The following is a 25,324-nucleotide window of genomic DNA, read 5'->3' as shown; positions in this document are numbered from 1 at the left end:
CAGCTCTGACAACTAGTTTTCACTGGGCTCCTCTTGAAGCCCAGCTGAGAGAGCACCCAGTGACCTCGGTGAAGGGGACTCCGGAGATGGATGGGGTCTTTATCTGGCCATGCCATACTGGGAGAGCTGGTTTCTGTGGACTGGTCCCACACCAGTGCCTAGTCAGCAAAACCCCATAACATGTTAACCCTTTACAGTCTGTACTCTCAGATGTGTTCCCCCTTGCTTCTCTCCTTAGCTTCGAAATATTCAGATGCTCATCCTTTCACCAAAGCAGACCCCACTGACCCACTCAGCAGGACTGACAGGGCCATGCTCTAGAGAAAGAGAAAGGGGAGCATGGATGAGTAGAGGTGACCGCTGCAGCAGATGAGCTCTCTTCTCCACAGCTAGGACCTCCACAGGGAGGGAAGAGGACTGGCAGAGTATTAGAAAGAAAGATGCTCTCTGTTTCCCACTCTGGTCATGAGACTTAAATGAACATCTCTTTTCTCCCTTCCCGCAGCTCCCACCCACCTGTTGAAGGCATTAGTGACAGTACAGGCTACAGGGGCTACAGCTAAATGGAGACTAGCTACGAGCTACAGCCGTACAGGGTCATTCTCCGATCAGAATGCATTTTGGCAGAAAGACAGGACTGCTCATTCTCCTTTTCCCTCTCCCTCCTCCAATTACTAACACGCTATTGCTATAAATCTTTTGCCACCCTATTGATTCGTGACTGGACTCCTGATCAGGCCCCAAGGACTGGCACGCTCGATGGCCCACAGATAGGTTCTGGACATGCTGCTCTCTGGGAAACATTGCATCTCCCTTGCAGGGGTCCCAGGGCATTCAAGATAACCATGCTGAGAAAGGCCCTGGTTAATCTGTGGTAAGCCCTTATCACAAGTCTCCTGAGAAGACCTGTGGGTTTTTAAGCCCATCAGTCCAGCTAAGCCATTCTGATGTGGACACTAGGTCATAATCACGAGGGAGGGAGTCTGTGTTCAAAGGGCTGAGTGCAAGGGACAGCGGAGGACAGAGATGGAGCTAGCACCGCAATTGTGACAGAGCCCTTTGAGGTTCGATGATGATCTCACTTGCCCTGCTGTTGGCAGGGGTAGTGTGGAATGAGCAAATTCTCCTTTACCAGAAGAAAATTTTTTTGGAAAGCCACCTGATGATGCAGTAAGGCCTCCTTTGTGGCAGTCAGGTCTTGTGTCATCCCATTATAACCTGACGTTACAATGCAGCCAGGAAGATGTGATGATGTGGCATCATCCCAGAAGACATTTCAGGCCATCAGTGAGTGCCTGGCAGTAAAATCAGGAGGGCTGGAAAATCTACCAGGGACAATTGTGTTGAGAGATGAATCAGTTTGGCTCCACCAGCCTTTTAAAAAACAAACTCATCAAATTGAAGTCCAATGTGTTTAGTTGAATAGGCTGCTTCTGAGTCTCCATCCTGCCTGAAAGCAAGATGTTTCCACAGCAGCTAACTAATGATAGCAATGCCTAGCATGACTACAGTGCTCTTCATCTCAAAATGCCTTCCTTTTAAATTAATGCTCAAAACCCCACAGGGCAGGGAAGTGTTAGGAAAGCTTAAGAGAAATGAAAATTGAGGGAAATAGAGGGAGGAGGCTGTGATTTTGGCTATTGAGGAGAAGCTTATTCGAGAGCTAAAGACTGCATCTCAGAACATCAACTCACAGTGAGAAAAAGGTCTAACGAGAAATTCTTATGCCAGTTTCTTTGAAAGTGAACAGGAAAGTAAAAGCAAATGTTGAGATAAGTGCCAATATCTCTGCTGAACGCCCACATTGGAGAAGCTGGTAGGGGCTTTCAGAAAACAAATTAAGTCCAGAGTATTTGAACTCTGCTTTTGCAAAATCCTCTTTGCATGTCCTGGGTCACTGGAGATATCCCAGCATTTGGCACCACAAAGTCCTGGAGGCTCCTCCCAAAAGTGATGTCACACCAAGATGGTCTCAGGAGACTGGGGAGCAGTAAAAGGAAGAAAAATAACGACTTCAAAGACAGAGGGGGAAGTGTTTTAAAAGATTGACTAAAGCTATGCAGGATGGCCTTGGCAGCTTGATTAGGAGGGGTATTTGGTATGGAAATCCTGGCCTTGCTCACTTGCAGTTTTTGCTTTATCATTTAGCTTAATGGGGTACTAATTCAAACCCAGCTGTAAACAGGGCTAGCTATGAAAAAAATTAACACTGCCTGCCTGTGAAATTTAAGGATATATAATAAAAATAATCATAAAAAGAAAGAGCCCTGGGTTTTCCATCAGATAAAAATATTTGTCATTGAAAATTCTGCTTAAAAAAGAACACTCAGAATTGGAAAACTCCTCAAAACCTTACATCCCAAACAGCCTCAGCAACTTTAATTTCATATCCAAGCACTAGTTTCATTTGCAATACATACGATAATAGTGTTTAATTGGATTTATTTTTCCACACTAGGTTCCCAATGGCCTACTTTACTTCTTTTCTCAGCTCCTTGAATGTTATTTACAAATCACTCTCTGGGATTTAATTTTAATGGTAGCTTGATTCCTCCCTCCCCCCTCCTTTTTTTGTAGGTACTTTTCTTTAATTGTATTTGTGGATTTGCCTTTTAAATAGGCAATTGTGACTACATCCTGAGCCTGAATAAGATGCCAAGAGCAGAGCTTGATTTGAAACTGGCAGAGTAGTTAAAGGGAGCTGGTGTAACACCAAGCATTTATTGTTTTTTTCATGGGAGTACCTGCAGGTGCTTTACTTGGGCAGGTGCCCTGTTGCAAAACAACATGGGTTCCTAATAACACTCTGCCCCAAAGCTCTGCACAGACATTAACTATTTAGGCCTCTGAACATCCCATGAGTTGAGTGCATCTTCATCATACGGTGGTAAAACAAAGATACTAAGGAGCCCTAGGCCAAGATTTCTTAGGTGAATACCGGGACTGGTTGCCTCATTGTTGATTTGGTTTCAAACACTGCTTTCAAACGCTGTAGCCTGCTTTCTGGAAGTGTCCAGTTCCTGTGCTTTTTCAGAATCTCAAGGTCACATCCAAACCCCAGGTCTCGTGTGGATGTCAGGGCTGTGCTGCTTGGGCCTGCAGCATGCTTGGGCAGCACAGAGACAGGAAAAACACACAGACCCTGTTTTACCTTCATACCTTCTTCCTTTGGAATAAAGCAGACAGTAACACCTCACTGTGCACCTCTTTTCATGCTCTCTGCCTCAAATGCAGCACTAGGTGAACTGGCAGACTTGGGGTGTGTGACAGAGGAATGAGAAAACACAGTGTTTCACCTTGAATAGTTGACACAACTAGAGTGAAAAAAAACGCCTGGCAGCAATTTAATGCTTAGCTTCTCACTTGTCCCTTCCACCCTCTCTGCAAAATTTTAGGTCTGCTTATGCTTTTGATCCAAATCAAAACATGTGGGCAAAGACAGCTTAGGACTGGAATATATATTAGGAATAGGCCTGCAGACAAATTGAACATCACTGAAAACTGTCCAGACCTGGGTGAGCACACAATGTCATGGCTCAAAGCTTGGCTAAAGGTTGTTGCTGTTTAGTTGATTGGTTTTCTGAAAAGGGAGGGGGAACGGGGAAGGATGAAGAAGGTGAGCAGAAGGGGCCAAATGACATGTAGGCAAGAAAAGAAAGCCTTTATTTTCCTGCATTTCTGAACCGTTTTGCCCATCCCTAGATCTAAGCATTTATCAGGATGATGGAGAATGACCCAGCTAAAGAGCTACTTCAACATAAAACATATACTGACCTGGAAAAGGATTGGGGAGTGTGGGTAAAACTCGTTCTAAGGGGGGAAAAAAAACAATAAGCAACATGCAGGAGAAAAGGACATGCTACTTTTCACACTAAGCAAGCAGCAGATACAAACCTGATAGAGTTGTCCATCCCCAAATTAGATGAACTAGAGTAGGTTTCATATATAGAGCATTTTACTAGCAACACACCTAATACACATCAACATCCCCTGGGACTGGGAGTCAGAGAGAAGTCATTAGAAAAAACTAAACAAATAATATCCACACAGCAAGAGGGATTAAGCACCTGCAGTGAAGGTAATTGGAGTTGATGTGCCACATCTCTCCTCTGACTTTCAAGATAGCTCATGTTATCACACTACAGCTCCTCTTAGCCGCACCTCTGGCTGGAAGCTAGACTTGGCACAGAGGTGAGTTGTGGAAGTCCTCCACGGGTAGGTGCTGCCTTGCCAGAACCTCCCCAAATGGATTTCTTGCCAGTGACAGGTCCCCTGAGGCTCTGAGAATGGGAGCAGTCACCCTGGTGAATCCTCAAGGGCACTCTGTTTCTTTTGAGCCTTTGTCTTCTGACGGGAACAGAGTTTTTGCAAACTCATCAGCCTCTAGTTGTACGCAGAGCCTGCTGGTTTGGTTACAGCGTTTTTACAATGCGCCCTTGTTATACGTCGCAGCAGGACTTCGTTATACATCACTGCTAGCTTCACACTTTGCTTCTTCCACACAAGGATCTCAAAGAGTTGCACAGACACTGAGGGGAACCAGTGTCAGAGACTTCAGTCTGAGGCTAACAGTAGTGTTAAATCCATTTTAGGGATTGTGCTGTTGATGCACAGAGCAAGGAAGCAATTTGCCCAAGGTCAAATGTTGAACTGTTGGCAGAGCCAGGAGCAGAACCAAGAATACAAGCCTCCCAGGAGCAGAGCCAAGAATACAAACCTCCCAGGCCTGAGTTCGATCACTGGGTCTCCCTTCATTACCTTCAGAGCTTGCTGGATGCCTTGCACTGACTGAGACAAGTTCCTACTCAGGGACTGATCGGAAGGTAGACATTTAGCTGTAGAGATATGTCACAGACCTGGGGCAATGAGTTGTCTGCTGGCTTACCTGTGAGGATGGTGCAAAGATCAGTGTTGATGGACAAAGAGCTTGGGAGGATACATTGGTAGTCCACTATTGCTCTCTGATCAGCCCAGGCTCAGCTATTTAGAGGCCAATGCTCTCTACGCAGCACCCTTGGTGCAAGGAGCTAGTTCCTGACTCACTGGAGCCCAGGAGGATGTAGCAGGTCGGGCTCATCCTCCCGACACTGGTGGATCTCCTGCCCTCATGGTGGTAATGGAGCTGTTTGAATCCACAGCAGGCACAGGGGAGATTGTCTGTTTCCTAGAGAATACACAGCTAGCCTGGATCTTGGTGTTTATGTAGCAACAGGGGACTATTGTTCTGTGAAAGCAGGCTGTTGTGCTGACATGACTTCCTTGTTATTTAGTTTGGTTAAATAACTCAACTCCCCTTTACCTTCTTCCTGCACAGCGGGCTGCAGGTTGCACAGCATAAGCAGTTAAAGCAAAGCACTACGGCCTCATTATCATGCTGCTTTCTATTCAAGGACTCTACCTCTGTTCCTCTCGCCTGCTGCGTGCTGCCTTTATTACTCCACCCTGGCTCATGAGCAGTGTCTCAGCCTTGCCCTATCTGGCTGTCGCCCTAACCACTTACCTCCTCTCCTGAGTCTCCCCATTATTGACAGACCCTGGGAAAACACAGGGTTTACACTAAGAGCCACTAAGAGAGATTGTGGCCACAGTTACGCTCCAAACCTTAGCAGCAACCACCATAAGAAAATGCTCAGGCGCAACAGAGTGTGGGCAGAGATTTAGGAGAAGGGGTGTAAGCGTGTGCACATAGCCAGCACTTGTGCTGGGGTGCAAACAAATAATGACAAGTTACAGGCAAGCGCCAGCTCTTCTTAGGAACATGCCTCTTCCTGGGACCAAAACTGCTGGGCTGAAATGATAACTCTACCTGAAGCCTCTCGAAGAGGCAGGGGTGGGATCCAGTCTCCTGCTGCTTCTAATTGGCATGGGTTTTGCCAGCTGCAGCATCACCTGTGTTGCTTTACTCCTTGAAGGGTGCAGAGGATGCAAGCTGCAGAGGATGTGGCAGGGGACCTGCTGAGGTGGCGGTCTCCCATAATTGAGACAAGTTAGCCAGCAGGAGTGCATAAGGATGCGCAGCACCACCCTGTTGTCTCCTGGTTTATCCTCTGGGATGGGCTAGCTCTGCAGGAGGCAGCAGTCAACTCATTTGGAAGAGATTTCATTTATTTTCTCTGCCTTGCTAGAACATACCAGGTGCTGCGCCTTCTGTGTGCCTGTGGGGGTGCGTGCACTTGCTTATACATCACATAGGTGTGTACGTATGAGTACATACTCACATACATGTAAACCTATGTCTATATGTTTGTATAGTAGATATGCATACAATACATGTATACACGTATTTACACTTCTGTGTGGCATGTGTTAAGATACAAATTATGACTTTTACTCATAATGCTTTTCATAGCACTCTGTCAGCTGAGTGGAATGAATGGAAAACATGTTCCTTCCCTCCTAATACACTTAGGAAAAATACCCTTTCCCTTCAGTTGTGACACTACTTTTCACCTCTTGCTTTGTGATGGCAGCCCTGGCTTGGCCTCTCTGTCTGCTCCTTTCCTAGGTCTCACAGTATTTTGTGCATGAGGGTTACAAACCCTGTTCCTAGGCTCTGTAGAGCTGAATCAACCTACTGGCTTGCTAATGCTGCAAAACATGGTCCTGCCTCCCAACTCCTCATATCCACAGATGTATGATATGGCTTCTACTCTTGCATGGGTTCTGATGCTTGTTGAGCCCCTTCATGAATGATTTCAGCTCAGTATAACAAAAGAAAACATTTGGAGGCATTTTAGGAGGTGGGTTGTAAAGCTGCTTTTTCAGTGGTTGAGCAGGTTGAACTGGTTCAGTGAGGTGTCCACTAAATACCAGAGTAAAGGGAAACAACAAAAGTCCGTGGCAGAGAGCAAGGTGAGCAAAAGCAGTGGAGAGGAAGGGATGGCAGCAAGCTATTAGATCAGTTGTATCACCAAACCGTACCTGCAAACATATTCCATATTGCTGCTGGAGACAGGTTCCTGGGTAAGACAGACCTTTGGTACGGCCATTTTTATGGTGTTGTAAACTCAGTCTCCAGAAGTGAGGGGTATAAATCCCTCCACTTAGAGCAGGCAATCCTGCTGCTACATCTTTTAAGGAAGATCACTAGCTATCTATTCATACAGCTCAAGGGAGCTGCTTTTGTATTTTAATGCATCTTCTGTCTATGGCATTGACATCTAAGGCACTCAGTCTCTCCCAGAGTTTTTCAATGCTAGCTGAGATTTCCCGGAATGGTAGTCACCCGTTTTTCTTTATTGCTAAACTGTTCTTTCACATCATTTTGCTAGCTCCCCTTCTGCCCTCCACCTCAGGCAAAGCTGCCAGTACCTCATTACTAACTCTCTGGTTGTTTCTTCACTCCTGGCTGCTATTCTTTTTTCATGCTGCAATGGGACACTGAGGAACCATTGCTGTTATCTGCCTCCCTAGTGGGATGCTGCCCTACAGTGAGCTTGTTCTCTATTTAAAAAAGAAAATCTCTGATTCTAGAGATGAAAAACACCCCCAAGTATTTGAGTATCTGCTGTACCTTGCAAAAACTTGGCACCGCTTTATTTTTCTGCCTGGGTGTGTGGTTGGCAGTGTACATTACCTGTTATTTCAGCTACTGTGTGATCACTACAGCATTTTTCTCACCTGGACTTGTAGGTTTTTTCAGCTGTTTTCTTTATCTTTATGAGGCTGGATTCCCTTCACTCATTTCCCCCATGATCTATTAACCTTAGAAATACCAGCTGCAGTCTGCTGGATTTTTTTTTATTCTCTCTCTTTCTCTTTTACACACTAACTAGAAGGAGAACAGAGACTTACTGAAACAATATGAAGCAACTGCACACTGAAGAAGCAGGGATTAACTAAGCAACAAAAATAAAAGTTAGTCCACTGAAAATCATCATATCTCTCTCAGCTCCTGTGCCTCCATTCTTCTGGCTCTTGTGAAGTTCTCTAGTATTTTCCAGCATAAATAGGCCTTGAATTTCTAACGTAAGAATGATAAACAAAATCCAACAATCTGAAAGAAAGAAAGTTTTCTTCATACATATCAAAAGGAGGCTAAAATAGGACCCTCGCTGTTGCGAGTCATCTTTAATAGCTGCCACATTTCCCCCTGGGATGTTAACAGCAACTTTGCAGGATGTCCCTGGGTCTGCTACAGGTTCTGCCACTCATTTTACAACCATGGGTAAACAACTTCTTCACTCTGTACCTCAGTCTCCTGCTGCAAAATGGTGGTAATAACACTCACCCATTTCTAAATAACTGGTGATGTTAAAATATTAATTGCTAGCAAATCCTTTGAGATCCTTTGAGGTGAAGTTCTGAAGTCATGCAAAATGCTTTTCTAGTAAAACCAGCCCTCCAGCTAAAATCATGTGTGCATACATACATTATTGAATTTCATCTTATATTTCATTTCAGTGAAGCATTTCAGCTCATCTGTGTAACAGGAACCAACAGAGAGGGCCAAATTTAGAATTCAGCCACAAATAATGGATTCTAAACTTAGCATTATATTAATATCAGCAAGAACAAATCTGGAGTATTTGAAAATTGTGTTCCAGATTGCTGCCTGAGGATTTTATTTGAATCTCATGATAGTCACAAGACCAGGGTGAAAAGAATTTCAAAGTAGAAATTTGCTTTGTGTGCTGCAATGCTACAGGAAATCAAATATATGTTCTTTTATGATAATATCTGTTCTTTAGAAAAAAAACTTGCACAGAATACACCAAATTTTGCAAAAATTCAAACTGCCATGAAAAAAATCCAGAGGTGGTAAACAAAGAATGGATTTATCCTTTTAACACCACATCTGTTAAAAACGAACCAAACTAAAACATTGCTTTTCTGATGGCTTGATTAATCTGACCACACGCAGCAGAAACTAGACTAAATTGTGTCCCAATCTAAGACTGCTTTACACAGCTTATCTTTTTTTTCTGTTTAAGAGGACATGCAGGTCATGGCCTAAGTGTTTCAGTTCAATTTGGGACTGTCAGAGGAATACAGCCCTAAGTCACTTTTGCATCTATGTGTCCATTGATGTGAGTGAGTCATTCTGCTGCAGCTTATTTCTGGTGGCAATATGGTCCCAGTCAAGCCTAAGTTTTGGACCTGGAATCAGGAACTGCCACAATTTGTATGTGTGGGTGGGTGGGTGGTAGGTGAGGGGCAGGGGCTCTGTTTAGGGTCAGGTTTGAATCAGCTGCAAAATTCAGAACCAGCAGGTAACTCTGCTCTAGAGTTTGGTCCAGTCCCAACTTCTGTCTGTTTACACTTACTATGACAAACTCAGTAACTGAAAGGTAGCTGAATGAGATCCAAGGAGTTTTATTCCATATTTCATCTGCTGATTACCTTTTCCCCCATGTTCCCTATGGTATGCCCCTTTAAATCATTCTGCCTTTCCCACTTCTTTCCCTTCCATTCTCAAACTCATTTCTCTTTTTCTTTACTCTCTCTTGTTCTCCTCGGGCTCAGTGGCTAGTTCTCTTCATCTCTCTGAATTACTTGTCATTTCTCAGCTGCCACGGACCCTCCGAGCCCTGGCCTTCTGTGTCCTTATTAAAGGGGCTGTCATTCTAAAGGGCTTTTTGTTTCCAGCTTTAAAACAAACATGTTTTTATTATTTTAACAAAATCTGACTTCAGCAAAGAAAGTCAATCAAAGGGCTTGACTGTAAACCTTTTAATTTGGCTGTGTTTGTGTTTCATGGCAAGTATGAACATGTCAGCATCTGAAGCAAAGTGCTGAAAGCCAGTTCATGGCTGGAGGTTTGGGGGGGTGGGGGTGGCAAGTGAATGCTTTCCTGAGTTTTGGTCACCATGTGCTTCCTACACAGCTTGGTCTTTGTGAGAGCGATCTGGACCTCCCATCACCCCCTCCCATACTTACTGTAAAGGTATAGGCTGGCATTTGTGACTCCCAGCTTGTTGGCAGCCACGCAGGTGTAGTTCCCATAGTGTTCTTCAGTGACATTGGCCACCATCAGCAGAGACTGGGTCCCTGTGCTCTTTATCTCCAGACCGTTGGCGCTGTTTATCCTGGGAAGAGAGGAGAAGAGGTGTGTAGCGCAACAGCAGTTGTGTATTGGGAAGGAAATCACTGCCTGGCAGGTAGTAAACCAAAGCCATTCAGCCCTGCAGGCAGGTGAGAGTGGAGGGAGGCAGGAAGGAGATATGAGAGGAGACCAAAGGCGGCATCGATAGACAGCAGGAGGAGGGAATGAAACGAAGAAGGAATGCAGTGGGGTGAAATGCTACCGGTAAAGCAGTAGAGAAGCAAGAAAAGCCGAGGGAAAGGTAGGAAGCCTTTACTCAGCACTGACTAACACTTGGAAATGAATGAACCCTGGCCAGCTGAACAAAGGGTTTTTAGTGAAACACACCAATTCATGTTTTCCAATATGTGCATATACCAAAGCTGAGTCACCCTTGAGCCTGTGCACATGGGTCAGGTTGAAAACTAGGATACTAACACAACCTTCTTAATACCAGGTAGATGCTCAGGTAGAAGGGACAGTTCCCTTTTCTCTTCTACTTTTCTCTCCTATGCAAATCTGGCTGGCTCAGGTCACACAGATAGGGAGAATCTTATACCTCAGCAGCTCCTTCCCCTAGATGAAGGTACCTAGAGTGGTATTACCTTCTTGGAGATTAACACTGCCTATTTTTGTGTTTGTATCTTGGGCTATTTAATGTATGAACATCGTCAGGAAGAAAGCACTAGTGATGTCTTGATTGTGTATTGGTGCATAAGTGACTTAAAGGCAAGAGCTCCACCCTCGGCACTTCCTTCAGCTTTCCCAGTGTAGAGAGGGATTGCCTTCCGCAGCCCTGACCATGCTGGCTAGGCCAAGTCTGGTGGGACCATCCAGACTTATATGGTTTGTGAAAAGTAACTTGGTTGAGGAGAAGAGTCACATAATCACAGAATCACAGAATGTTACGGATTGGAAGGGACCTCGAAAGATCATCTAGTCCAATCCCCCTGCCAGAGCAGGAACACCTAGGTGAGGTTACACAGGAAGGCGTCCAGGCGGGTTTTGAATGTCTCCAGAGAAGGAGAATCCACAACCTCCCTGGGCAGCCTGTTCCAGTGTTCCGTCACCCTCACTGAGAAGAAGGTTCTTCTCAAATTTAAGTGGAACCTCTTGTGTTCCAGCTTGAACCCATTACCCCTTGTCTTACTGTTGGTTGTCACCGAGAAGAGCCTGGCTCCATCCTCGTGACACCCACCCTTTATATATTTATAAACATTAATGAGGTCACCCCTCAGTCTCCTCTTCTCCAAGCTAAAGAGACCCAGCTCCCTCAGCCTCTCCTCATAAGGGAGATGCTCCACTCCCTTCATCATCTTCGTGGCCCTGCGCTGGACTCTCTCCAGCAGTTCCCTGTCCTTCTTGAACTGAGGGGCCCAGACCTGGACACAATATTCCAGATGAGGTCTCACCAGGGCAGAGTAGAGGGGCAAGAGAACCTCTCTCGACCTACTAACCACCCCCTTCTAATACACCCCAGGATGCCATTGGCCTTCTTGGCCACAAGGGCACAGTGCTGGCTCATGGTCATCCTGCTGTCCACCAGGACCCCCAGGTCCCTTTCCCCTACACTGCTCTCTAACAGGTCGTTCTCCAACCTATACTGGAACCTGGGGTTGTTCCTGCTCAGATGCAAGACTCTACACTTGCCCTTGTTATATTTCATTAAATTTTTCCCTGCCCAACTCTCTAGCCTGTCCAGATCTCGCTGGATGGCAGCACAGCCCTCTGGCGTGTCAGCCATTCCTCCCAGCTTGGTGTCATCAGTAAACTTGCTGATAGTACACTCAATTCCCTCATCCAAGTCGTTGATGAATATATTGAATAATACTGGCCCCAGAACTGGCCCTTGAGGCACTCCACTAGATACAGGCCTCCAACCTGACTCTGCCCCATTGACCACGACTCTCTGGCTTCTCTCCTTCAGCCAGTTTGCAGTCCACCTCACTACCCGATCGTCCAGTCCACACTTCCTCAGTTTTGCCGTGAGGATGCTGTGGGAGACGGTGTCAAAGAGCTGGGGAGGACGACAGGTGATTCTCTAAGGATCCTCTTGAGTGGACTAAAAAGGAGAGAAGGGAAGAGGAGAGCGAAAGATCTTACCTGGTATCATCTCTGTACCACTCGAAATCAGGTGTGGGCACTGCTGACGCCTCGCACCGCAGTAAGGCTTGTCGTCCTGTGGCCGCTTCATTGCTCTTGGACTCTGTGATGGTGGGAGGGTCTGCAGGAAGGAAACACATGATCATTTCACACACTTCCAGGTGGAAGGAAACAGTGAAACTAAATCAGGGCTGGCTTCCTCGTGCAAACCATTCAGGCCAGTGGAGGCCTGCAGCTGCTGCTTGCTGTGGCACATGCTCCTCCTTGGAGAATATTCTCTGGAGAATATCTGCTCTTTGAACCCTCTCTAATACACTGCATTAGCATCACTCCTTACGCGTGCTTCTCTCCAGCAACACTGAATAAAGTTCTGTCATAAATGCATAGGCATACACAGGCAGAGTTAAGCTTAATGATGGACTTCTGTAATTTATGAATATTTACCTGTGGATCTCTAGGTCACATGGGCTCATCAGAGAGAAGCAGATGAGAGAAAGACTTCATCAAGGGTAAAAGAAGACAGCAAAAGTAAAAGGAACAAAGCAGGAATTTAGCACTAGCATGAAAGTTATTTTCCATGCAACCTTTGTGTCTAATGTCAAAACTATAACAAGAAAGGACCTGGGACACGGCAACCCTGGCTGTACATACAGACTGGGGAACGAGATGCTCGAGAGCAGCTCTGCGGAGAGGGATCTGGGGGTTCTGGTCGATGTCAAGTTGAACATGAGCCAGCAGTGTCCCTGGCAGCCAAGAGGGCCACCCGTGTCCTGGGTGCATCCAGCACAGCATGGCCAGCCGGGCAGGGAGGTGATTGTCCCGCTCTGCTCTGTGCTGGTGCGGCCTCACCTGGAGCGCTGTGTGCAGCTCTGGGCGCCACAGGATGAAAAGGATGTAAAGCTACTGGAGAGTATCCAGAGGGCTATAAAGTTGGTGAAGGGTTTAGAGGGGAAGCCATATGAGAAGTGGCTATAGTCACTTGGTTTGTTCAGCCTGGAGAAGAGGAGACTGAGAGGAGACCTCATGGTGGCTACAGCTTCCTCACAAGGGGAGGAGGAGGGGCAGGCGCTGATCTCTTCTCTCTGGCAACAAACAACAGAACCCGAGAGAATAGTAGGAAGATGTGCCAGGGTGGACATTAGGAAAAGGTTCTTCCCCCAGAGGGTGGTGGAGCACTGGAACAGGCTCCTCAGGGAGGCAGTCACGGCCCCAAGCCTGACAGTGTTCAAGAAGCAATTGGACAATGCCCTCGGACATATGGGGTGAATCTTGAGGCTGTCCTATGCAGGGACAGGAGTTGGACTTGATGATCCTTGTGGGTCCCTTCCAACTCAGGACATTCTATGATTCTATGAGTCTATGACTGAAGAAACATGTATGAGACAGAAATACATTAATGGCTTAAAAGGGAAGAGCTTTAGCGGGAGCTGTGGGTGAAACTTTGAGAGACCATTTGTTGAGATACTTCCCTTAGGTGTTTAAGGTTATAAATCCTGCTTAAACTTTCCTAGACGTCATGCTTTGTCACAGGCTCCAAGAGTGCTAGCTCATGCTTGCTTTGCGTGAAGCTTGCCCTCAGCCCAGCATGGTGCTCCCACCTCTGCTTAATCTGAAGGCTGAGAGTTGTGCCATGGGCACTTGGGAAAAATATCGGTGTGCTCCACTGGAGCTAGGTCTCAGTGCTGGTTGGGTGCCGGGTAGGGTAGGCAACGGCATCTTCAATCCCAGCCCCATGTTCAAAACATTAAGCGACAGGCTTTACATGTTAAAAGGCAGAATTATTTCCACCTGGCTGCTGAGGGGGATCAGGGAGTAAATGCTTTGTCTCTCATCACTAATACTTGCACACCCTGAGATTACGGAGCTGCAACTCAGACAGCTACTTTGCTGAGGCTCAAGTTACCATAAAGCACACACCGCTGTGTACAAAGTACAGCTCTGCCGTCTGTATCCATCCCAGCACTGAAAGGCCAAAAAAAGAATCAAAATGGATTGCATCAGTCAAAGAAAAAATAATTCTGGCTGGAAAATGTATGGAAAGAAGTTTGTTTATGAACACATTAGCCATGTCAATGTGATTCCTTTCCTGACCTTAATCAGGATTTTATGCAGGGCTTTAGGGATATTGCAGTGCGCCCTCTAACACCATAAATATTAATAAGTGTACATAAATAGGATCCTACATTCAAAGGCTGTGGGTTCATGTAAATATTTTAATTTGGAAAGGAGAAGGGGTAATAAAAGGATAGCGAAGGTGATTTTTTAAGCATCCTTCTTCGATTTTCTTGGTTTGAGCAGTATATCTTCTTGCCATCTGCAGTGAGAAAAACCTTTTCCGCTTCACTGAATCCAGTGCAAGAGGTGAGTCACAAAATGAACAACCACCCTTCCACGGGCCTAGAAAATGACCCTGGCAGGCATGTGCTCCCCGGGCTGCTGCCAGGGAGCCCAGCCCCTCGCTCTGAGCAGCCCCTGCTTTGGCCACCCTCCTCAGCTTTTTGACAGAGCCCAGAGGGGTAGACAGACCGTACCTCAGATGCCACCGCTTTTGTTGAGGCACTGCAGGCTCAGCCACGGGCAGCCCGCTTGCTAAAGCGCTCTCCCAGGAGAAGGCGCAGGCAGCGTGCTCAGAAAGGAGCTGCTCTGTGTTTAGCCGTTTGCTGCCGGGGAAGCCAGGAGTGGGTTCCCTTTAGCTATTTGCTCCCCACCCTTCCACAGGCCTCAGTTTCCCTGTCTGTGATGCGCAAGGGGCCATTACTGTGGAAGCCTGAAGGTGGTAGTGTGAGACCAAAGCAAAGCGAGGATGCTCTCTCCGGCAGTCCGGGCTGACAAGCTGTGTGATCCACAGCGTCAGCAGATGATAAGAGACGGCCAGGAAGCTCTTGAGGTTGTGCAGGTCCCATTTTTCAAACTTACTGTGGTTTTCCCAGTTTCTGCTGCTCGTGGTATAGTTTAAGGAAGTGAGATAAGGAAAGATGTATGCAAACGTCTAGTTTTCATTGCCCAAACAGGACTGATTTTTTTCCTGTGCACGGCCCTCATGGCCTCAGAATTTTTACCTTTCTTTCAAAATAAAAAATCTGTCCTGAAGGAAATGATAATTTGTTTCACACTACAAATTAGGCCATGTAATAATATTACAATATGATACCACATTACATTTTCATATATTCCAACAGTAAAAATGTTTAAGATCTTACTGTAGCATAGTTATTACGAGTTGAAACAAAGTCAAAATCAAACATTCTGACTTCATACAAACAATCTGTTTCAACCATGTTAAAAGCATCGCTGAAATTATGTTTCACAGAAATATTTGAAAATATTAATTGGTTCTCAAGGAATGTCTTGGGTTTATAAACTCAGCTGTTTTTGACAGAAGAAAAATCTTCAACAGTTTTAGTGCAGAAAATCTGCTACTACAGTTTCTCATTAATGGCAAAATTTGGTGCATGAAGCAGCCAGTATTAAGCCACTGCCGCCCAGTTTCCAAGGGAATTATGAAAAATTGTGTGGATTCTGAAGACACAGTAGGAAGCCTATAATCTTGACTTCTAAGCAACACAGGCAAGTTGATTTGATGTGGTGGCCCAAAGGGAAAGGAAGAGGCACAAGAATGGTATTAAAGGGTGCCAAAACCACCTGTAGTGACAAATTAGACTGGGCTGGGCTGAAACAGTTGCTGCCGTCAGCTCTCTGCCCTAACCCATGACATGAGAGTGTTCCCTGGGAATCAAGGCCATGCATACGCACCCTGAAACGTGCCTGTAACCATATCTAATTTTGGTTTAAGTTAATATTCTGGTGTGTAAACTGAAGACAGTCAGGAGGGCATATACCTTCCAGACAACCATCCCTGCTGCAGAGGTGTTAGCCTCCAAGCAAGGAAACAGAGCAGGCAGATGGAGATATTAACTTTAAATCACTCCTGTGCCAAATACAAGCCATACAAATATGGAGGTGGACATACACACAGGATTATAAGAGTAACAACGGTCTGAAATATCTTGTGTCACTGTGAGTGAAGCAAGCCAGCAGAGCGAAGTGGACATCTCTCTGTGCACATATGGGCAACGGGATCCATGCTCCACTCACTAGGGCAACACCCACCCAGGACTCATATAGGTGTGGGGTGCAGACATAAGCCACGTGGCTAACTGTGTCTCTGGGTGTTTTTAGGTGGATTGCTGTCTCCTTTGGTCAAGCACCTTCCTGTATTGCATTGGTGCATGGAGGGTATCTAAGGCTGAGAGATGGCTTTAGACTAATGACCTGAAATCAGCATAAAAGTCAAGTCTTTGCACCCTCTCATTAACGCACACCTCTACCACACATCCTCCTCCAGTCCCTGGACTGTGATACCCACATAGGCAGTGTCGAGATGGCTGAGTGCAGGCAGGCGTGTGTTTGCTCTGAGCCCACTGAACCTTCCCTTATCTCTCCTTGCTGCCTTGCTGAAGCTTCTCTTCATGCTACTGTTCTCCCGAATACCAATGAGTGAAAACAAGGCATTGCCAGCATATCTGAGGGGAGAGGCAGGGGCAACCCACAGCTCCTCTTTCCCTCTCTCTCTTTCTTTTCTTATATATGACCAAGTTTAAAGCACAAGCTATACCCTCTGATAAGTGTCTGATTGCACGTAGTTTCTTCAGGCCCCGCCCCCATTTCAGATCATATGAATCCAGAAAGGCTTCTCTGTTTATCCTGAAGTCACCCCTGCCCATGGGCAAAGCTTTCCCCATTGACATGCTCCAGTTGTGACGTACTCACAGTTCACAGTGACCCGGACTTGCTTGACGTCTGCTGAAGCAACCTCGTTGGCAGCTTTGCATTCGTACTTGCCCGACTGCTCTCGTGTGATCCCCAGGATCTCCAGGTACTCCTCCTCACCTTCAAATTCTCTGCCTGGTAGGACAGAAAAATACAGATGGTAGCTTTCTTAGGCATTCAGATTTGTGAAATCTTCTGCTTAATTGCTATGGAGGAACAAGCACAACAGGGATTCTGCAAATAAACAACAGTCATGAGCGATCTTAAAGTTATTTCAGAAGTCATATGAGCAAGATACTAGCATTTTATTTAGTTATGGAAAACTTGGGTTCTGAAAATCTGCAAGGAAGCATACAAATGGTACCAGAGTCTTGTGTCCCACAGGCTGTCCAAGCCAAAAAGCAAAATCTCCACCATGTGAGACCAGAGTAAGTTCACTGGTGTAATGGCTGAGTACCAGGGGAGGTTAGTCAGACTGTGGCCAATGGGCTGGTTCAGGGACACCTGGGTCCTCAGATGTGGTGGTGTGTTGTCAGCACACTTTTGGCTACTGTAAAAGTGTGGAAAATGCCTTTCTGTCTCTCAGAGCAACTACCAACTCAAAGTGCCATCAGTCAGACCGAGTTACAGTTAAACACAGCCAAATGGAGAGAAACAAAGTGTAATTTGACCTGTGGAGACCAATAATCATCATGAATCCCTGGTCTACTATACATATCAAATGACATATTTAAACCGTGCTGCCTCGCTAACACAGTTTTGAAAGCAGTGATTTGAGCATCAGGGTTACAGCCCGGGGCAGGAATCAGGGGAGGCTTGTGGCCTTGCTTTTAATTCACTCTGTGACCTTGGGTGAATCACTCCCTCGCTCTCCTTGTGTGAGCTGCGGCTAATGGCCCCCCTCTCCCATCGCGTCCTGGTCAGAGGAGGGCGGTGAGGTTAACCCATGTAAAACACATTAGAATCATTGGATGAAAGGTGCCAGGGAAGCATGAAATAGTAGCATTGGTATATCTACCCTGTTCCTTCAGAAAGCAAAGTAAGGCTTTTCCTGGAAAGACTGAACTACCCTGGCAGCATGTGAAGGGATATGCTTCTCTTGTCTTGAGAGGGCTTCAAGCACTGGTCTGCAGCACGCAAATCCATAAGCCCCAGTTATGTGCCTGTGTATATCTAGAGAAAGCATACCCCAACCCTCAAGGGATAAAGGCCAGATTTAAAAAAAAAAAACCCAACCAAACCAAACCAAAACACAAACCCAAAAGGTCAATTCACAAGGGCTCTCATTCAGATTTCTCAGAGAACGGCCAGACTTTCCAGAGCAACTCTCTGCCCAGAAGACATTTTCTGCTCGATAGGTGCCTAGCACTTCTGAAACCCTGACCACTTCACATAAGTGCTTAAGTTGTTCGATGGCGTTCGAATAGTGCCTGTGAGTTCGGGGCTGTTGTCCTTGGCTCTGTGGCGCTGCGTGGAAGCAGTGGGTAAGCCCTGTCTCCGCAGCTGACGTTCCTGCAGAGCCACCTACAACGAATCCCACCACGCAGACATGGGTTTGCTGCAGCATGTTGGCCAGGTCACAGTGGGGATGCCAGCTGTGTGCATTTCCCTTCGGCAGCAGAGACAGGGATTTCAGCAGCTTCAAGATCTGCTCAGAACTCCGGCCCTTACACAATTACTTTTGCCTTTTTTATTTTTTTTTCTCAGGCAATTTTCAGAACCATTCTAGGGGAAAACCACCCCTCGTCACAGGGACTCAGCGTGAAAACAGCAGTCTGCCTATTAAACGCCTGCAAAGACAAGGTTTCTCCTCTCTTTCAGCGGGGCTAACCAGCAGTCCCTTTTCTAGCTCCTATCAGATGTTCAGGTGAGCGGAAATCCCATTGCTGTGTCTAAAACTTACAACTGCTTTGACGCAGGTTTTTGCATGCCCTAACAGTCTGCTGAAGGGCCTTACTGCGTGGCAGCAGTGTATTTTACAAGGTAGGGAGGCAAAGTTGTCTTCTGCTGCTCACCCAGTGCTTTGGGACACGGCTCTCTACCCTCTGCTGTGCACTGGGGCTGATGCTCAGGAGAGCCGGTGGAGAAGGAAGCAGGGTAGGATTTTCAACAGGTGCTTTTTATCACTGTAAATCATTAATATGTTAGGGAATCTTAACTCCTGTAGCACCAGAGGTAAGTGTGCCATAGTACCAGAAAGGACTTCGGTCACCATCTAACCCATTTCCCAATCTCAAGACAGGACACAAGGGTCATGCCAGGGATACGGCCATCCTCTGCTCTCCACCAGCAGACACTCTGCAGCTGCTCCAGACAATCTGTTCCCGTGCTTCATTGTCCTTACCACTGGAGCAGTTTCCCTCAATTTTGACCCGAGTCTCCCTTGCTGCAATTTAAAGCTATTATTTTTGCCTTAGCCACTATAGACAAAATGAACAAATCATTCCCTCCCTCTCTGCAATAGACTTTTATCAACTTTTAAATCACTTATGTTCCTCCCTCAGTTATTTTTTTTTCTTTTTTCTTTTTTTTTTTTTCTGGACTGCATATTGCTAGGTCTGTCAACCTCCCTCTGAAGGTGAGGTTTTTTAGACCCTTGATCATTCTTGTTCTTTCTTTTTAGACCCCTCTGACAAATTCACATTTTTCTGGAGTCTCAGTACCCCAAACCAAACACAGCATTTCAGATGAGGTTGCCATGGCTGAAGGCAGATGAAGGATTGCATTACAACTTCTGCACTGTGCTGCTGTCTGTCCAGCCAATAAATTGTGTTTTTGCCATAGCATGATTCATTTTTGGTAGGGAACTCTTTCAATTAGCAGATCTTCTTATCACATACATAACACATATCACCTGCTAATAATGCTCTTTGAAAATCCCACCCCCAATTTGAGCTGACAACCAACACTCCTCTTCTCTCACAGCAGCACTCCCAGTTGGTAGGTCAGCCAGTTGACTGGAAAGTTAATCAGACATCAGGGAAAGACTCACAAAGAAAAGGTTAAAACATAATTTGCCTCTGCTTTGCAAGTCATTTGCTCTGCAATTCTGCCTTGTTTATACACAGGGTTCATTCCAAATGGGACTTGCTTCTCCTGCAATTTGCCCTTGTCACAAGACTGTCACCATAATGAAAAGAGGGTTGAGGGTGACTTAACCAGCTCTAATGGAGTGGCACCCTCATTAAGGGTGCTGTTAATTCCGTCTGTCAGAGAATCACATCAACGGAGCTCTAAAGTATCCTAAAAGGGTACATACTTTCCTAAGGGAAGATGTTTTTCAGCTTCTCCCCTGCATACGTACATGCACTTGACGTCTAAACTGTGTACCAGGTCCAGCAGGAGAGCTTTCACAGCTACGCACAACCCTTCCCAAGAGATGATGAGCTACTGGTTTGCCCAGTAGAGCAATCTGGGCAGGAGTAAAAGGGAGAACTTCTGTTTTAAAGACTGTGCCAAGGACATCAATAGGCCTATTCAGCTCCTCATTCCCCTGCTCCAGGATGGATATGACAATAACACTTCAAGGAAAGTTTCTGTGACAGTCTTTTTCTGAAATACTGGTAGCACTGTTCCTGTCCCTGCACTGTTGACCTGTTTCAACCTTGAGCATCAGTATTTAACTACAAGAATTCTGCTACTCTCACTTGCAAGACAGACCCTTTTGCTTGCAGCCCCCTCCCCTCTAACGGTACATTAACCATTTCTAACAAAAAGCATTTATATAAAATTGAGGTGTCATAGTACAGATCAGAGAGAGGAAAGATGTATCACAGTGTGTTAGAAAAATGTCAGATTGTGATATCTTGCACAGAGCTGTAGAGATGTTTTCACTAATTCACCTTGGCAGCCAGATTAGGTGAGTCATATTAACTCTAACCTCTAAGGCAAAGGGGGGTGCAGGGGGAGCAGGAACAGAGCTTTATACACTCGAGCAAATTTACAAATGTTTCTGCACAGGAGCCAGCTTTGGCAGGAAGCTGATGGTTGTCACTATGCAGTTTATCAAAGCGGAGAGGGAGAAGGCTTGGACAACGCTCTTTGGTACCGATAACAATGAACATATTCTATTAGGTGAAGAGAGGGACTGCCAGCTCCTGGCACACAAGCCACTCCATTCCCACTAAGAGAAGACGTTTGCCTTGAGCCTGTTATCCAGGGATGAAATCCTGACCCTACCGCCAAACTTTCTTCACTGACATGGGTCGCCCCCTGGCTGTTTTACCTGGTTCAGTTCAACTCCCTCCCAGTGAGGGGCCTTCCAGGTTTCCCTGGAGGAGGATGACGACTCATGCAGCACAGCATCCCTTCCCATGATTTCAGGCAACCTTCTTCCCTGCAGGTTTTTTTGCCTTTCGCATGTTCATAGCTTGGTTTGTTGCTGCAGCCCCATTAAGCACTGTCTTGCCAAGCTGTAGCTCCTTAACTTTGTCCCAGTAAATCAGAAAGAGGAGCTTCCTGCTCTGGAGGCTGGAGATAGAAAGTACGAGCCTGGGAGGCTTGACAATCAAACCAACAGGGAACGACCCCGAGCAGAGCGAGCCAGGCGCCTGCCGCTGCTCGGAGCTGGCAGAGCCCTTTTGCAGAGGGATCTGCAGCAGACGGCTTTGATGTGTGCAGAAGGAAGGCTTTGAAGACCCGCTTGCCTCAGCCACATTTCCTATCCCCAGCTTCCTAATTGGACCCAGTAAAGTAAATAATGAGCCCAAACAGCAAACCTGCTTGGCAATGCTAGCCTGCTGGCAAGAAGCCTCCCTCTTCCCCCACCCTTTGGAGACAGCCCTATACAACCCCATGAGCTCTGCATATCATCCCCTGTTGATGCACACACCTGCCTATGCTCTCATATATATATAAAAATATATATTATACCCTGTATTTTGCAAATTCTGCACTTTATATATATTTTTACACATATAAATCTAGTTGTGTGTGCAGAAATGCACACTTAAACCCTCCCCACATGTTTGTGGGTCATTCCCACCTCCAGCCAAAGATCTCCTTGCACTGCCATGCACTGTCACTCTTTTCTCAAAGGCTAAACTCTTTCTAGAAATGACACACACCCAGACGAAACTGTGCTTATACTGTGTGTGGACGGCTCTTTCAGGGACTCAAGGGACCAGCAATGCCTTTAGCCATGTGCTTTATCAGAGAGGCCTTTCCCTTCGTACCCCAGTTCCTCACATTTCCAAAGGGGAACCTGGTCTGCAGAGATGGCAGCCACATTTTGCTCTGTCTTCTCCTGTTTGTGCATCCAACACTGGGCTACTTTTTGTGCAGAAATTACTTTAGTTATCTCTCTTTTAATTTTTTGTTTAATACTGTTGTGATCTTAAACTAAACTGAAGCTCAGACCCACTGAAAGTATCTGTTTGCATTTGGTATGTGGAGAAAGAGATCAGATACCCTACTTCTGTGTTTGTTTGCCTTCCAAGCCTCTTTGAAGTTGTGAAGAGGGGAAAGCAGAAGGGGTTATGCATCTTTGTTGGGGCCTCCTCTGCCTAAAACAAAATGCAAGGGCATAAAGAAGATTGCAAATCAATAAATGCCATTTGAAGTTTTTCTGTGTGTAGTAACTTCCAATGCTGAACTACAGGTTTTGTTCTCTCTGCACTCTCCATTTCTTGTTCAAGGTTTTGCTCACCCACCTTTCCTCCTTCCCTCTGCACCTTACATTCCCTAGGAACAGGCTTCTGAAAGACAAAAACAGCTAAGGGAGCCTTTGCAATAATTTTTTTGTTTTACTTCCAGCTGGGATTTTTTTTTTTTAATTCAAAACTTTGAAGTTTTCGTTGATCAGTCTGTGTCTCCTCAGCCATCACAGATTCCAATGAGCTTGGCATTTTTTTCCATCCCTCAGTTGAAGAGGCTTGTTTTTAGCAAAGAGATCAATGAAGAGCAGCAGATGGTGGATAAGCAAAGGGACATCTAGTGCTACAATGCTACAGAGAGGAGAGGATGCAGAAATACTAGCGTGGCATGGGGAGTGGTGAAAATGGGGGAGGCTTGAGAGTGAGAGAAAAATAGATGGAGAAAAACTAGAGGGAGAATGACCAGAGGGACAGCGGCCGGGAGAGAGAAATGCAAACAAAGTAGGATTCTTCAGTGACTGAGAAAAAGAGAAAATGGTAGTCGGCTACTGACAAAGAGAAATGTACTAAGAGCAAGTGAAAAAGATGGGAGGTGAGACGGTGGCAAACAGAGAGATGTATGACACAGAGAGAGGCACAGGCGTCCCTTATGTAAAGGGAGCCACGAAATAACAACTGCCAGAGGGACAGGAACAGAGGGGTCACATGTAGCAAGGCAACAATTACTCTGTTTAAGCAGCAAGGCACAGCAGGGTATTTATTGTTTAAGCTGCCCTCATGCCTCCCATGCCCTTAGGACTGTAGCTATTACACATAAACCAAAAAACTAGCAGAGTGCCAGGGAGGGCTTGGGCCTGGCTCTGGCTCCATGAATGAGAATGAGTCAGATCAGGAGGAAACACCCTGGCATGTTTTTCCGTGGCATTCATGGGACCTTGCTCATCAGCGACCGCATTTTCTCCTTACATGCAAAGCTGGCTGCCGTGCCCCTGAGCCAAGGAGGAGCGGTGCCCGAGGAGCTCCCTGGCTGGGGCAGCGCGGGTGCCCGCTGGCACGACCAGGGTTAAGAGAACCTGTCCCAAATCCCAGGCATCTAGCATGCCAGTGAAACCTCCCAGGTTCAAAGCAGCCTCCCCAGACTGAACTATGTCTCTGCTCTCTCTCCAGGGACTCGCTGACCAAACTCAGCGGGAGAGACCTCTTGGGACAACTCGCCGTCATGGATGTCTCCGTTGAGGAGCTGGAAGCAAGAGCTGACAGCTCGGACACAGGCTGCATCCCAGTCGTGGGTGCGTGTCAGTGGGGGCTGCGTGCTTGAAGAGCCACAGCAGGTCTGCTGCTGTCTCTGAATTTCCACTCCCTCTTCACTCACATTCATGAATGACCACTAAAGGTCTTCGCAGTCTCTCACGCACAACCCTGAGTGTGGGCACGGAGCAGGTGCGCAATATACCACTGTATGTCAGCAACTGATTAGATTTTCCATTCAAAGTCCACATGTGAACACAAGAAAGAAAGAGAACCACCCCCTGCAAAAAAATCTAGCCGTGCTTCAGGTCAAAACCTTCTCTTTGACCAGTGGTTTTATTTTGCTCTTTGCTGTACCAGAAGAAGGAATTATGTTCTGCCTCAACTCGAGATACAACGTCAAAAAAATGATTTCATGTCAAAGAAAATGCCATTTTTTTAATATCCATTTCTTTTTTTTTTCCAAAATTACTTACTGAACTCAAATTTGCTAACACTTTTTTAATGATCATAAACAGCATTTTTTGGATAGCTTAATTGCTGTTGAACAAAACTTGGCCATGATGCCTATATGTACAGTAAATTATGAACCATGAGGTAAATTAAGTCATCTAATGTCACAGCTACAATATTATACTCCCAAAATGTTGCATGCTGCAATGTGAGTTGTCATGACTGTGCTACCAAACATCAAGCCCTAATTCTACTGCCAAGAAAATGACATATAAACATGAACAAACCAATAAGTTGCACTGTTTCTGCATCCCCTAATTTCTGCCTGCTGCCTTTTGAAGGTTACTTTACAACACCATGAGGTAGAAGGCATCATCAGCTAAAGGAATCACTGAGATGACACCAGATCCTTCAGTGTCTTAAGAAGGTAGGACCTGGTAAGTCTTCAGGGCTGAGGTGACCATTCTGGACCAGCTAATAAAAAAGGAGGTTGAAAACAGGAGTTCTGACAAAGAATCACAGCCCAGGCATAGGGGTTATTCGATGTGCACACATCGATGCCAGCACACCAATCTCCCAGCAGCGTGGTCAGCTCTGCAGGGAGCTGCGTCTTCTTCCTCCACCACCTACAGAAAACGATGGACCAGTGGTTGCCTCTGGCAAGAGGAACAGCAAGGGGGAAAAAAATCAATTGGTGTTTGTTTCCCACTGTGTTAAGCACAGGAAGGTAATGCAAGCTGAGAGCTGCTACAGGGGACTGGGATTTCTTGCATGTCATGGAAACCTATGAAAGGCAATTAAAATACAACAGCAAGCAGTCAACCGTTACAGTCTCTGGTGACTCTGTCAGCTGGTTTGCTCTCATTTGGCCTCATGCACTCCTTTCCCTGCAAGTTCTCCCAATTTGGACAAAGCATTCATTCTATCATCATTTTATACAGTTTGAAAACAAGTTCTTTCTTACAGACCCAAGGCCAAGGAAAAGATTAACAGCAACAAGTCCCATTTGGGGTAAGTTCCACAAGAAGCCTGTCTGAACCATATAATTTCTGTCCTGGCAGTGGAGAGCAGGGATGGACTGCAATGTAGTCACTAGTTCAATTCCACAAATTCTCTGTCAGTCCCAGACTTT

The 25,324-nt window shown here is 46.0% G+C and overlaps 1 protein-coding gene across 1 annotated transcript in view; it reads right to left on the bottom strand.

Moving 5' to 3' along the window:
- LSAMP (limbic system associated membrane protein) overlaps positions 1 to 25,324 on the bottom strand; it is a 317,857-nt gene that overhangs the window by 14,843 nt on the left and 277,690 nt on the right. The window contains exons 4-6 of the mRNA XM_065636061.1: positions 16,898 to 17,032; positions 12,128 to 12,248; positions 9,880 to 10,028 (exon numbers count right to left, since the gene is read on the bottom strand). Coding sequence (XP_065492133.1) covers positions 9,880 to 10,028; positions 12,128 to 12,248; positions 16,898 to 17,032 — 405 coding nt within the window. The remainder of the gene's footprint in view (positions 1 to 9,879; positions 10,029 to 12,127; positions 12,249 to 16,897; positions 17,033 to 25,324) is intronic.

The sequence above is a fragment of the Caloenas nicobarica genome, chromosome 1, assembly GCF_036013445.1.
Source record: "Caloenas nicobarica isolate bCalNic1 chromosome 1, bCalNic1.hap1, whole genome shotgun sequence".
Classification (NCBI taxonomy): domain Eukaryota; kingdom Metazoa; phylum Chordata; class Aves; order Columbiformes; family Columbidae; genus Caloenas; species Caloenas nicobarica.
The sequence above is the reverse complement of the archived record's forward strand: the minus strand, read 5'-3'. Positions and strand labels throughout refer to the sequence as shown.